General features: G+C 44.2%; 1 protein-coding gene across 1 annotated transcript; it reads left to right on the plus strand.

The window, feature by feature from the left end:
• The first annotated feature begins 1,923 nt into the window (after positions 1-1,923).
• On the plus strand, positions 1,924-12,481 carry LOC146667564 (uncharacterized). The gene is made up of 2 exons (XM_085409243.1): positions 1,924-1,975; positions 11,292-12,481. Exons 1-2 carry the CDS (start codon positions 1,924-1,926, stop codon positions 12,479-12,481), a joined length of 1,242 nt encoding a protein of 413 aa, XP_085265369.1.
• The last annotated feature ends 2,433 nt before the right edge of the window (positions 12,482-14,914 follow it).

Consider the following 14,914-nt stretch of genomic DNA (forward strand, 5'->3'; position numbering starts at 1 on the left):
TCTGGTAACTTGGCTTGTGTATTTGCTGAGAGCTTGTTTGGTGTGGCTGTGGTCTTTCGCTGACGAGATGTTGATGCCACAGTGATATTGTACTGCTCAATCTTCGATGGATGTTTCCTCTGTAGAGATAAATATTATCATACGTCAGGTTCATACATTACTTCATAACATCACTGTGATTAACACTACAGGAAAACACATTTTTAAAACATCATTCAACTAGACATGAGCTAATCTTTGATTGTTTAGCATAGTATAAAAGAGTGGTGAATTTGGTCAAATCTTGCAGATATATTGCTGTATTTATTTACAAATGTAAACCAATTTTGAACGATCATTGCAAAAAACATGAATTTCTGTATACATTCTAAGTTCTGTAATCTGTATACTATCTGTAAAAAGAGTATCGACCAATGTATCAGTATCTAAATTTTTAACTCCTTTTTATCAGTATCACCCTAAAGTTTTCAGTATTAGTCGGGTTCTAAAAATACTAAGAGAGCAAAATATGTGTATATAGCAAATGTAATTTAAGAAAAGGGATCACATACACAAAAATGCTGCCCATACAGCTAACAAATAAAAACAATCCACATTATGTTCTTTAAAAAAAAAAATCATATTGGGAAACATATAACCCTACTGATTAAGAGCCATGTCACTATGATAGACCTATATCAGGCCAATGATCCTGATCAACTGATCCATCGGGCTCTGATACATGTCAGCTGAGAGCTGGAAGATTAATTTGAGATGCAGCTCAGCACTGTGTTCAAATTTTGTTTTTGTTTTTTATATAGGCCAGCTGATTGTAGGCCTGTGAGTTTTAAATGACTACAAATTTAATTTATTGTAATGACGGTGGTTATCCAAATAATAAGCTAAAACATTCCTACGAATTTAGCTCAATTATGCACACACACGCACATTAGCTAGCTCCGTCTTATTTTAATATCAGGCTAACCAATGGCGGTGACAATATCTTAGCCAAACTAATAACCTTAACACACATGAAAAATAAGAAGGCAATATTGTACACGTATAGTTGTAAAACCTCTTACCTCAATGTGTTTTTTTAAGATTAGACGCTGAAGTCTTGTAAGCTGAAATGACTGTAGAGGTCAAACAAAGTTTGCACTGCATCTGGACGCTGTCTCCTTTTCTCCCTCTGCACATGAAAAATTCCTCCAGGTATGGCCACGGGCACGCGTCCTCCGTCTTTTCTACGTCGTTTTCATGGTTGACAGTGTTGTCCTCTGTCTCCATTTTGGCTTCTTTGTCTCCAAATCTTCCGTCTATAAAGTAGTTTGTACTCCACCATGTAGCACCTCCAGACACCTGTGCCTGCTGCTGCAGCAGAGTTTATCTTTGCTTATGTCTTAAATTGGCCGGTCGGGATTGCACGGCCTTATTGGCTGCAAAAATGCAGACGAAAGGTTTGAATATTAATTCAAATTGTGGGCGTACTCAGTAGTACTCAGTAGATTACATGGTGTAAGTTGTACTCAAGTATGAGTAAAATTACACACTTGAAAAATTACTCATAAAAGTACAAGTACCCAAAAAAATCTACTTAATTACAGTAACGTGAGTATTTGTAATTCATTACTTCCACCCCTGACAGTAAATGACCATAAATTAACTGTAATTACACTGTGGTGAGCTCCATTCCTATACTTCTATCACGTGCACGTGTACAGGTTGACAACCGTAACCATGGCCGCCGAGGGTATATAAATGCTGCACAAGGTTCCAAACGTCTGTTTACACTTGCTCGTGGACTTGTTTCGACCTGCTCCAACCTCAGCCTGTGGAAAGCTAAGTTTTGCAAACCATTTTACTAAAAGCGGATATAACTTGAACGCATAACAAGTACTTCATCTGTGGATCGTTTGTACTTGTTTTTGTTTTTCAAGTTTGAAGATGGCTCGCCGTGGACCCGGACTCCCCGACTGTCACCTGGACTTCGCTGCAGGTAAGTGTGAAAATTTCTTTAAATGTAAATTACTGTAATAATTTAACAAGTTCCAGTGTGAATATCAAGTTTTAACGTGATCAAATATGTGTATTCAAGATTGTTTCCCGTAAATTGTTTGTATGTTTTAAATTTTCCGGGAGAGGTGTAGAAATTATTAACGACTGGTGTATGAATATGAAAAAAAGGTGTTACTTTGATTTGAAGGCTTCAAATTTGACACTTTTCTTTAAAATGAAATGGTTAAAAATAGCTTAATGGACTAAAATTTGTAAAATGCCCAAAAATCAGTTTCTGTGGTAACGGCATCTTCAAGATGTCATGGCCTCAGAACACGCAGGCGTAAACACACAGATCCAGGTCCCCTCCTGACATCCTTTTCTTCTCCGGATCAAAGACTTTATTGACATAAACTATATTTTTTCTCTGCTGCAAAACACAAAGATAAAAAAATACAAATAAAATAATATCAAAAGAATATGAAAACAGTAGTAATAATGGCATTAAGACCTATCTTCTGTTACGGTAATGCTTTTAACCTTATTAGATAGCAGAGAGAGATATTGTACACAGGGATATTTACACAGGGATAGCATGTTTACCACAGATTAGATGTATCTGTCCTTATGGCAGATACAGTCCTTGTGCACATTTCTAAAAATGTGGATTCTGAGTTAAGAGTTTCTGTTTGTTTGTTTGTTTGTTTTTCACTTGACCATCATTTTCAGACATACCTGCAGAGCTTTGTGTGTGCAATTCTTGCCAAGAAGGTTGTGTTTTTATTTATAAAAAAAAAAAAAAAATTATATATATATATATATATATATATATATATATATGGCGAGACAAGGTTGGGATATAAGGTAAATACTCTTCAGTTTTAAAGAACGACAACGCCACCCTGGGAATTTCACCCAGAGAATACTGGAAACAACACTAAATCACCAAAAAGGCACTTGGGTTCGCTATACTCAATCCAGAGACGAGGTTCAATAATAAACAAATTAACAATTTATTAATAATTATTTAAAACACCATATAAAAGCACAATCATAAATATTCAAGTACAAATATGCTTAAAAGGGTATTCAGAGCTGAGGCTTACCAGTGGAGGGGCAGGGATGCCACACACAAACTAAAGAAAGAAAACACACCAACACACAGGTGCAACACACTATCACACTAATAAACTAAACAAGGCGGGTGTGTACACTCAAGGGATCCCACCACCAAGGCACCCTAGTCTCCTCCACGTCGGCACTCCGCATCTGAATAAAAGAAACAAGGAAAATTTTAATATATTACAACAAACTAATGTGTAGCACCGGGGGATAACCCAACTGCAAGACCACACTGGTGATCTACAGCTAGAAAAAGGGCCTCCCACCAGTGGTGTAACAAAAATCCAAACTACAAATCAAAAGCAATAAAACAACATACAATCTGGATAAAACTCTAAAATCTGGAGCAAACGGAATCGCCGTACTGCTCCAACTTGCCGTCCACACGACGAAAAGTTAACAGTCGATCAATATGCACGCCAGCTGACTCCGATAACCGGCATGCATATGGCCGTTGTCCACGCCGACGTCCACTGTAAAAGCCGACAGCAGCAGGGAAAGAATTCTCACAACGGGAACAGACGGTAAAAGCACAGCAAGGCAAAACAGCAGCACTTCAGTTCGCGTAGCTTGGCGCAAAACTAAGGTCCACACTTCCTGCGAAACATAATAAATAATTACTATAAACGAACAATAGAAGGCAGAGAGCGTAACAAAAGTTGATTACGTACCAAGTAAGCCGGGTCATAGAATGTAAGCAGAATAGCTCAGAGGAGGCTTCTATAGCTACGACCAGCCGCGATGGAGACTTTAGAGGAGTAACCCACAAACGATCTCTACCACACCGAGGAAGTCAGGTGACCAAAAAGGAGATCACAGGCAAGCAATGCAGAGACACTCAAATGGCCACTATTTATACCAGCGCCCCCTAATGGGCCAGGCTAAAAGTGGGTTGGACCGAGGGATAACATTCATCCTGCCACATTCTACCCCTCCTTCTTGCATCGTCGCCCCGACGATGAATTACAAAGACACCCAGATTAGTCCCAAGGCCTAAAAAATGCAGAGACAGCATGTACCCTAGGCTCAGAAATAGAGTTAGCAGCCCCTTGTGCCACCTCCCCTGTTGGTCTTGGGAGATGATGGATGTTTGAATGCTGGCCAGCTGTGGACCGGGTTGTTTTTCGCACCACCACATTTCTTGTATCAGAACTCGTAGAGGGAGCAGGAAGAGAGCTAGATGGAACTGGTGCTACACTCGGAGTAACCGTACAAGTGGCTGGGACATCGGAAGTTCGGTCTTCTGGCCGGAGCAACAACTCAGGGCTACTTGGAATCACTGCCACTGGGCTGTAAGATGGTGAAACATTTACTTGAGGAGCTCCTACGCTCAGGAATAACAGGTCACTGTCACTTGATGAGTCATGTCCTGGTTCTGGGGAGGATATTTCTGGGCCACGTGGGCTACTGCTTGGAGCAGGCCCTTCTGATGGTGTGGCTGCCGTTATCACAGCCTTCAACAAGGTACGATGAACATGCTTCACACTGCTGGGATCATCTGCAGGTGCAATGGTATATACTGCCCCACCTCCTTTAGGTGCCTTCAGGATTCTATATACCACGGGTTTCCATCGATCTTGGATTTTACATCTCCCCCTTCCACTCAGATCGCGCAGGAACACCAACTGGCCGTCGTTCAATGGTGCCTCTTTCACCTTTTTATCATGGTGCCTCTTTCTGCGGTCGGCAGCCAATTGCAATCGTTCCTTGGCTCCTTCATGTACAACCTGTAGCCGGGCTTGATGCTCCTGAATCCACTCGTGCACATCTCCACTGATGGGGTCCGGTACTCTGCCCAACAGAAAGTCCACTGGCAACCTGGGTTCTTGCCCAAACATCAATAAGAATGGGGTTTCCCCAGTAGCCTGATGGGGAGTGGTATTATAACAGTAGAGTAACTGGGGCAAACATACATTCCAGTCTCTTTTTCTGGATACTGGCAGGGTCCGCAACAAATTGTGCAAAGTCCTATTAAAACGTTCACACTGACCATTTCCAGCCGGATGATAAGGAGTAGTGTGGGACTTCTCGATACCATAAAACCTGCAGAGCTGCTGGATCAGGGAGCTTTCAAAGTTACGACCCTGATCGGAATGGATACGCGCTGGTACACCAAACTTTGAAAACCACTCAGTCACGAGAACCTGGGCCACTGTAGCAGCACATTGGTCACGAGTGGGGACAGCCAATGTATACTTGCTGAAAACATCAGTCATCACCAAAACGTTCTCCAGCCCATTCCGGGAAGGTTCGAGCAAGGTGTAATCAATGGCCAAGATTTCATTTGGTCGAGAAGCCAACAAATGTCCCATGAAACTTTGAGCTGCTGGTTGGGTGTCTTTTGCAACTTGGCAACGTTCGCATCTCTGACACCAACGAGCTACCTCAGCAGACATACCTGGCCAGTAGCACCGTGAGCGGAGAAGCGCTAGGGTCCTTTCCACACCTTGATGGCCGTGCTCCTGATGAACATGAGTCAACACCTGCTCAATTAGTGCACTAGGCAGCAAAAGCTGAAGTACCACCTCGGCACCGTCAGGGCGATGAACCTGACGATACAGAACTCCTTCCCTTTCAATCAGACGATCCCATTGTCGTAGCAGCACCAGAGCAAGTGGAGCAAGCTGCTGCCGCTCCTCAAAGCTGGGTCGCTGCTTCCGTCTCCAGAACACCAAGATCTCTTTTATCACTGGGTCGACCTGTTGGAGGGTATGAAGATCAGGAGTAGTGAGATGGGGCAAAACTGTAATGGCAGCTTGTGATACCTCAGCGGGTCCCAGCCGCAAGGCTTGTTGAAGAGGTCCAGGCAAGGCTGTACCAGGAACCATGGCTTTAATCTCCTGAGGATCAGGTGGATGCTGGCGAGATAAAGCGTCTGCGTTCTTATTACTCCTTCCTGACCTGTACTTTAAGTCGAAGTCGAACGAAGCGAGCTGAGCTGCCCAGCGCTGTTCAGTAGCCCCAAGTTTAGCAGAAGACAAGTGACTAAGAGGATTGTTGTCGGTGTAAACAATACACTTATGGCCCAACAAGTACTCTCTAAATTTCTCAGTCATGGCCCACTTAAGTGCCAAAAACTCCAGCTTCATTGAGCTATAATTTAGCATATTGCGCTCAGGGGGCCTCAAACCCCGACTGGCATAGGCTATTGGCCTCACTTTACCTCCCTGCTCCTGGGAAAGCACTGCCCCTAGGCCGGCATGGCTGGCATCCACTTCTAAAATAAAAGGCAAAGAGAAATCTGCATAAGCGAGCACTGGTGCTGTTGTCAGTTTAGTTTTTAATGCCTCAAAACTTTGAGCACACTCTACAGTCCAGTTCTCCACGACACCATGCTCTGACCTCTTCTTTGATTTTCTGCCTCCCCACTCTGCCACCAGTCTATGCAGAGGTGCCGCCAACTTGGCAAAACCCTCCACAAAACGGCGATAATAGCTGGCAAACCCAAGGAAGGAGCGTAGTTCCGAAACAGTCTTAGGAGGCTGCCAGTTAGCCACCACTTCCACCTTGCTAGGGTCCGTAGAGACACCTTGATCGGAGATGACATGGCCTAGGTAGCGAACCTCCCGCTGGAAAAAGGCACATTTGGCAAGCTTGGCTTTTAAACCTTCCTGCTGAAGCCGACCTAGCACCACATCCAGCCGCTCAAGATGTTGCTGTACTGTTGATGAAAAGATTACAATGTCATCAAGATAGAGAAGCAGAGACTGGCACTGTTGATCACCGAAAAGGCGTTGCATTAGTCTCTGGAAGGTGCTAGGGGCATTACAGAGCCCAAATGGCATTCGGTTCCACTCAAATAGGCCGAAAGGAGTACAGAAGGCAGTCTTGGGCCTATCCTCTTCCGTAACTGGGACCTGATTATAGCCACTTGCTAAATCCATGGTGGAAAACCAACGGGCACCAGTCAGCGCATCTAAGGATTCTTCAATGCGCGGCAGGGGGAATGCATCTTTCCTTGTCTTGTTGTTCAGTTGCCGATAATCAACACACATGCGCGGGCTGCCATCCTTCTTCTTAACGAGCACAATGGGAGAAGCATAGGGGCTGCTACTCTCTCTAATCACCTCGGCCCCTAACAACTGGTTAATATGCTCTTTCACAACCTCGTACTCTGAAGGGGGGATGCGCCTATAACGCTGCCGCACGGGGATATCGTCTAAGACTGGAATGTCATGGGAGATCAAGTTAGTGCAACCCAAATCAGTGTCATGAGCAGAAAAGACCGAGCTGTATTTCTTAAGGAGAGACCTCACCTGTCCCTGTTCCTCTGCTGACAGTTTAGACAAATCAATCCCTTCCATCTGATCCTGCACAGTAGGAGTGGCGGTGTGAGATGCCATTGTGGCTACGTTAGGGAGTACTTCTGTCACACCAGCGGGCAAACTGACCACATGAACATCTTCCAGGGTCCCTATAATGGTCCTAGGGTAAAGCAAGACCGCCGTAGTCCCTACATTAACAACTGGTATGTATGCAGTACCTCGAACCACTCGAACCAATGCAGGGGACGCTAAAAGTCCAGCAGGCAAGTTAACATCAGTAGGTTCAAATAACACAGTGGCACCTGAATATTGCTCAGAACAGGTGGCGGCCACTACTTTCATTACACCACCCGGAATGCAACATGCTCGCTTACCCCTCACTCTCACATGGCCAGACAAATCCAGTGGGGCTCTTATACTAACGTCATGGCACTTTTGCAGCGCCTGCACAAGGGGTTTAGGGGCCTCTGTGACAAAGCCCAAACTAAACAATGCTTCACCGTGTTGCCCAAAAAGCTCGTGGTAACACTTCCGAATGACATTCATCCCCAATACACCCGGAACCGTGGAAGGTCCTGCACCTGGAGGATCTTTAACGACCAACACGCCACACTGTGGAAGAAACTTGTCACAGAGCTCTACACTTAGCTCGATATAGCCAAGGTAAGGAATGGACAACCCATTAGCCGCTTTAAGCTGCAACCAATGACAAGCTTGGAGACGCTCTTGACCCCAGGACTCAAAATGCTGGCGGAAAAAACTTTCAGTAATGGTGGAGACCATGGACCCCGTATCAACCAAACAAGGTACTTTTATACCGCCCATGTCCACATCTATATGAGGACAGGATGAAATTAATTTCGAGACTGCCTCTGGACCATTAGAAACAACCCTTGAGCCAATAGACACCCCACCCGAACTGTGGCTCGGCAATACGGAGGGTGCTAGTTTTCCGAAGCCGTATTTAAAGGAGAGTGCCTGCGGTTATGCAGAGGGGCCTGCGAAGGAGGCCGGGAACGAGGAACGCGTTCCCCATCACACTCCCGAGCAAAATGTCCAGGTTGCTGACAACGACGGCATATAATGGAGTCGCCCCGTCCTGAGCGAGGCATTCGATGGGGGCCCTGCAATCGAGCAATGCTCTGAGTGAGCTGATTAAGTTGCTCCTGCTGGCACTTTAACAATTCCTTCATCTCGCTCATCTCAGACAAATGGGTAGACTGGGCTATTCCTGAAGGACCGCTATGGACCCCATACTGAATGCCATAAACAGAAGGGACAGAACTGCTTCTATGCCTAACGCCACTAGGCAACCCTTCACGTTCCCACCTAATAGCTTCCCCTCTAATCTCCAGCAATGTCAGTGTGGGCTGCCTCCTTACTAACTGCTTTAACTCCCGCCGCAAGGTACTATCTAAGACCTGTTCAACAAATTGATCTCTTAATAAAACGTCAGCATTGGGCATGCCATTGGGGGCACTCGATTTAACTTTCTCCATAAGACCCAAGAGAGCGAGGGAAAACTCTTGCAGTGTCTCACTTTCCTGCTGTTTTCTAGAGAAGAAAGCTTCCTGCAATGCTACATAGGATTCTGAACAGCCATAAAGTTCTTGCAATATAGTAATTATCTTAGCAGGATCAGTCCTCTCTGCACTAGAGCGATATTTAATCTCCTCACGTGCTTCTCCTTCTAGGTGGTCAAACAGGAAAAATGCTTTATCAGCCAAAGACAAATGACGTGCTCTAGCACAACCTTCTATTTCCTCCAACCATTCATTCAACCCTATACCTGATTTTCCTCTAAACATAGGGCACTTTCTGTCACGGGGCACAAAAACTAGTCTCTCTGCTACAGAGACACCAGCCGTTGGGGGGTTAACAGATGATGCAGTTGAAGTAGAAGGTGTAGCACTAGTACCTGACCCAACAGCCCTCTCCTGACGCAGCCTCTCATTGTCTGCTTTCAGCTGCGCGATCAAGTCCCTGAGTTCCTGTAACTCTTCCTCCATCTCTGTAACACAGCTGTGAAATCCCACACCAAAGTAGCTGCTGCTTTGCCTTTATTCTGTACAAAATAATATAAAAAACAATTTACGTTACACCAAACAAAAAAAGAACACACGTCTCTGTTTTAAAGAGTATATCGTGTCGACAACAACGCCAAGTTTGTGGCGAGACGAGGTTGGGATATAAGGTAAATACTCTTCAGTTTTAAAGAACGACAACGCCACCCTGGGAATTTCACCCAGAGAATACTGGAAACAACACTAAATCACCAAAAAGGCACTTGGGTTCGCTATACTCAATCCAGAGACGAGGTTCAATAATAAACAAATTAACAATTTATTAATAATTATTTAAAACACCATATAAAAGCACAATCATAAATATTCAAGTACAAATATGCTTAAAAGGGTATTCAGAGCTGAGGCTTACCAGTGGAGGGGCAGGGATGCCACACACAAACTAAAGAAAGAAAACACACCAACACACAGGTGCAACACACTATCACACTAATAAACTAAACAAGGCGGGTGTGTACACTCAAGGGATCCCACCACCAAGGCACCCTAGTCTCCTCCACGTCGGCACTCCGCATCTGAATAAAAGAAACAAGGAAAATTTTAATATATTACAACAAACTAATGTGTAGCACCGGGGGATAACCCAACTGCAAGACCACACTGGTGATCTACAGCTAAAAAAAGGGCCTCCCACCAGTGGTGTAACAAAAATCCAAACTACAAATCAAAAGCAATAAAACAACATACAATCTGGATAAAACTCTAAAATCTGGAGCAAACGGAATCGCCGTACTGCTCCAACTTGCCGTCCACACGACGAAAAGTTAACAGTCGATCAATATGCACGCCAGCTGACTCCGATAACCGGCATGCATATGGCCGTTGTCCACGCCGACGTCCACTGTAAAAGCCGACAGCAGCAGGGAAAGAATTCTCACAACGGGAACAGACGGTAAAAGCACAGCAAGGCAAAACAGCAGCACTTCAGTTCGCGTAGCTTGGCGCAAAACTAAGGTCCACACTTCCTGCGAAACATAATAAATAATTACTATAAACGAACAATAGAAGGCAGAGAGCGTAACAAAAGTTGATTACGTACCAAGTAAGCCGGGTCATAGAATGTAAGCAGAATAGCTCAGAGGAGGCTTCTATAGCTACGACCAGCCGCGATGGAGACTTTAGAGGAGTAACCCACAAACGATCTCTACCACACCGAGGAAGTCAGGTGACCAAAAAGGAGATCACAGGCAAGCAATGCAGAGACACTCAAATGGCCACTATTTATACCAGCGCCCCCTAATGGGCCAGGCTAAAAGTGGGTTGGACCGAGGGATAACATTCATCCTGCCACATATATATATATATATATATATTTAGGACATGCAATTGGTACATGTGGTCTAAATGTTACATTATGGTTTGCATCCACATATTTAACCTATGAGCTTTTTTCAAAATGTGTGACATCGTGAATTGTAAATAAAACAGGAGAATGAGCTGCATGGTTAGTTATAAATGTACTGTAGTATATTTATATAATAAGTTACTCATGTCCGGCTATTTACAAATCAATACCTATTATCCATTACCTATTCCAACATAGTGTTTGCATAAAGGCTTACAAAGAACAAATAAAACAAATTGAATGTACACAAAATACAGTGACATATATAGTGTCAATATAGTGTCACCTTAAAAGTACACAGAGTGAGCTGCCTTGGTGGAGGTTTGGTGGTCTTCTATTAAAAAACTTGACTTAAAGATTGAACAAGTAGAAGTGTCATTCAGTCTGACATAAAATGCTTTTCTCTCATCCTCTGCTCAAACTAACAGATGTAGGTCTGTTGCTTTAACACTGGGTGTCTATTACATTCCTAATGTTATTTTAAAAATTGTTTCCTCACAGGGCGTCTTGACTATGTGGTTGAACGCCCTGCAGAAGAAGGCCTTCCTGAAGTCATCAGGATCCTGGATGACAGTCTCCAGAGCTCCACCTCTTCTGGTGAAGCTCAGGACGCTGATACCCAGCGTATCAGCGAAGGTGAGTATGGTGAGTATTTTATCCCTCTCTCACCCTCACCCTCTTCTGATGAAGCACCAGATGCTGATGACGGTGAACAGCAAGGTGAGTATGGTAGGTATTTTATCCCTCTCTCACCCTCACCCTCTTCTGATGAAGCACCAGATGCTGATGTCGGTGAACAGCAAGGTGAGTATGGTGAGTACCCCCCCTACCTACCTGTAGACGATGAAGAGTTTAGTGAACAGACTGACAATTCATCTGACTGGAACGACTCAGAAGAGTGGGGGGATTGGCTTAGCGATGACTCTGGGTATGACACCATGGATGAGAGAGATGATTCCCCTCTCATCCGGGAGCACCCTCCAGAGCCGTTTTGGCACGATTGGCAACGTCCTATTGCTCCAGGTGCTGCCCCCATCGCCATGCCGCCTTTCGGCCAGGCCAATGCCCCACTCTTCCCTCGAGTTGTTGCCCCAGTTGGTGATCCGCCAGCTGCTCCTCCCTCAGCTGCTCCCTCAGCTGCTCCCTCTGCTGCTCCCTCTGCTGCTCCCTCTGCTGCTCCTCCCTCAGCTGCTCCCTCTGCTGCTCCTTCCTCAGCTGCTCCCTCTGCTGCTTCTTCCTCAGCTGCTCCTTCCTCAGTTGCTCTCTCTGCTGCTCCCTCTGCTGCTCCTTCCTCAGCTGCTCCCTCTGCTGCTCCTTCTTCAGCTGCTCCCTCTGCTGCTCCTTCCTCAGCTGCTCCCTCTGCTGCTCCTTCTTCAGCTGCTCCCTCTGCTGCTTCTTCCTCAGCTGCTCCCTCTGCTGCTCCTTCCTCAGCTGCTCTCTCTGCTGCTTCTTCCTCAGCTGCTCCTCCCTCAGCTGCTCCCTCTGCTGCTTCTTCCTCAGCTGATCTCTCTGCTGCTCCTTCCTCAGAAAAGAGAAGCAGAGAAGACATCTGCACCGAAGAGGTAAGTGCAAAGAGGTGCAAGGTGAGTGACCAGTTTGATGCCCCTTCAACATCCTCAGGTAGTTTTGGAGTCAGACGTTTCTGGGAGAGGCCTTTTAGCCTTTCCATGGATGACAGTGACTCTGATTAGTTTATGTTAGAATGTGTTTTTAAACTTTGTTTTTACAGATATAAGAACATGTGACTCGCACATGTGAAATGTATTGCTTTTTTTGTTGATATGTGACATTAATATTAATATTACATTGTGAATTAAAGGTCGTTTTTTAGTTGTTATTACTTCCAGTTACGTCCAAGATGGAGCAAACACCCCACCCAGAAGACAGCCTTACCCCAACCAACCCGATGAGAAGGATGGATGACCAAGTGAAAAACGGGAGAGTGGTGCTGTGTTCCAACTATGTAAGTTATCACCTCACATTGACAACAAACTGTATTGAAGACAAAATTCTTCCAATAGTTGGTATAAATCATCATCCTATGTCAGCAGCACTGTAGGTTTAGCTTTATTTATATTTTTCATGTGTATACGTTGGGTTTAAAATTGCTTTTTAACAACATACTGCAGCTACCAACAATGAAAATGCTGTTTTGTGTTAAAATGACGTCTTTCTTGTGTTATTACTTTGCAGGGCAGCTGAGAGTGGACAGAGCTGCACAGAGGACCAAAGATCCACTCTCAGCACTTCATACCTGACTGGCCACAGCACCAACCCTCCTCACCCTAGGTGAGGAGGGTCCTGACCCCGCCTGCACAGAGGGAGTTGTGAACATGCACTTCTGTGTTGGTGGGTTTAGGATCCTCCTCACACTCACACTGATGAAGACTGTCACTGGAAGATGTCTCCATTGCATCAGCAGGACGTAAGCATTTGTAAAATATTACAGTTTGTGATGTTTTGTACATATTTTTATTGCATCATTTAAAACTATGAGATATAAAATAAACCAATTTTCATAAAATTTTCTGTGTATTTAGTTGTTTTCTTAATAAGTTCTTTGGAACATCATTGCAACCTGTCAGCTTTTTATTGAGGATTTAGAAAGTTGCTGGTGGCCCGAGTGTGTAGAGTGGGGTGTTGTTTTTGTCACATGGTGAAAGTGACCTCATGGGGAGCAAAGAGAACAACTGAACAATTTGGGGATTCACAGACTTTCGTAATCGCTAAAAACAATTAATAAAAATTGTTCTGTGTGAACTAAAAGCTCAAATATAAACCATCCTGACACTGACACAAATGATCTGCTGTTTATAAGCAGGACAGTGTTTTCATGAGCCTGGATGAAGCTAATTTGCATGAGTTTAACCTGCTGGTCAAAAACTTGCATGACTCTGATATCACTCTAACTTTCTTCTGTTTATTTATTCATTTTTGCTAATTGTAGTAGATTAATATGTTCACCAACTGATTGTTGGCCTGAATGTTTGAATGTTTGCAGTTTCAGGTCCTACTGATCAGTTTTAAGTATTGTAGAAAGTGAGCAGCAATTTAATCAAGTCCTGGGATGAAATGGGACAAAAGGGTAATGTGACAGCCACATTAGTTCCCTTCCCTCGTTTAACAATGTGTAAGCAGACTGCTTTAACCTGCAATTTACTGCATGTTGTTAGGCTGCATGGTACAACCACAGTCTGCTAACCACCCGTGGTGATCGAAGGTTTTGAGGTCTTGCTTGAGCTACTGATGAAGTTTTATCAAAGCTTGTTAAGTTTCCCAACCACATTTTATCCTGATGGTCCAAGGCTTACATCTTTATGCTCACAGACGTACTTCTGTAATTAATCAGTGACCGATTTATTACTTTAAGTTACAGTGTGAGGGGCATTAATGAACATAAATCAGATTTAACTGGATTATGTGTTTAGGTCAAGAGACACAGACCTTCATCTTTAAGAGGCTCTTCTTGAATATCTAATCACGATGTTTGCCATGCAAGTACACTGGGCGGTTGTTTTTAACAGAATCATTTGAAGATTCTGATGAAATGAAGTATTGTTTCAATGAGCTGTGGCACCATTCTTGCTTTAGCAGTGAAAGGAGTCAGGTAGGGCTCCATCAGGAAGAGGGCCCCAGAGGTCCTATCCCCCCGCCCACTTCCCTGGGGCTTGAACATCAGTGGATTTCCACTTAAGCAAAGCCTCATCAAGTTCCTGCAAACAGCACCATACACACACTATCATGTACAGAGTGTGGATGCTGTGTCTAAGACCACGATCAATGTGTTTCCACCATCTGGTGCAAGCTTCATCTGTCTCACTGTGTTCTCCTAAAGGCCAAGACAGCAGGACAGTGAAATCAAGCTCACTTATAGGTGCCAGAAATCAGAGGATGTGAGATGGTGGTAATCAGGTTATGCATTTGTTGTCTTCTCAGCAGGTGGGAAACATCTCTCTTTATTTGTTTATGTACATGTGTATCAGAAATCTATTTTCCTGTACAGCTCAGGATTAAGGAACAATGTTGATCTAATCTAATGAAGATCAGTGCCTTTTTAGAGTCAGTGAAAATACTGACATTAGTGACGTTAACCCTTGACTAAGAGTTTCTTAGTCAATTGTTAA

The sequence above is a fragment of the Rhamphochromis longiceps genome, linkage group LG6 (genome assembly GCF_057381845.1).
Source record: "Rhamphochromis longiceps isolate RC_006_pf linkage group LG6, R_longiceps_female_GT1.1, whole genome shotgun sequence".
Classification (NCBI taxonomy): domain Eukaryota; kingdom Metazoa; phylum Chordata; class Actinopteri; order Cichliformes; family Cichlidae; genus Rhamphochromis; species Rhamphochromis longiceps.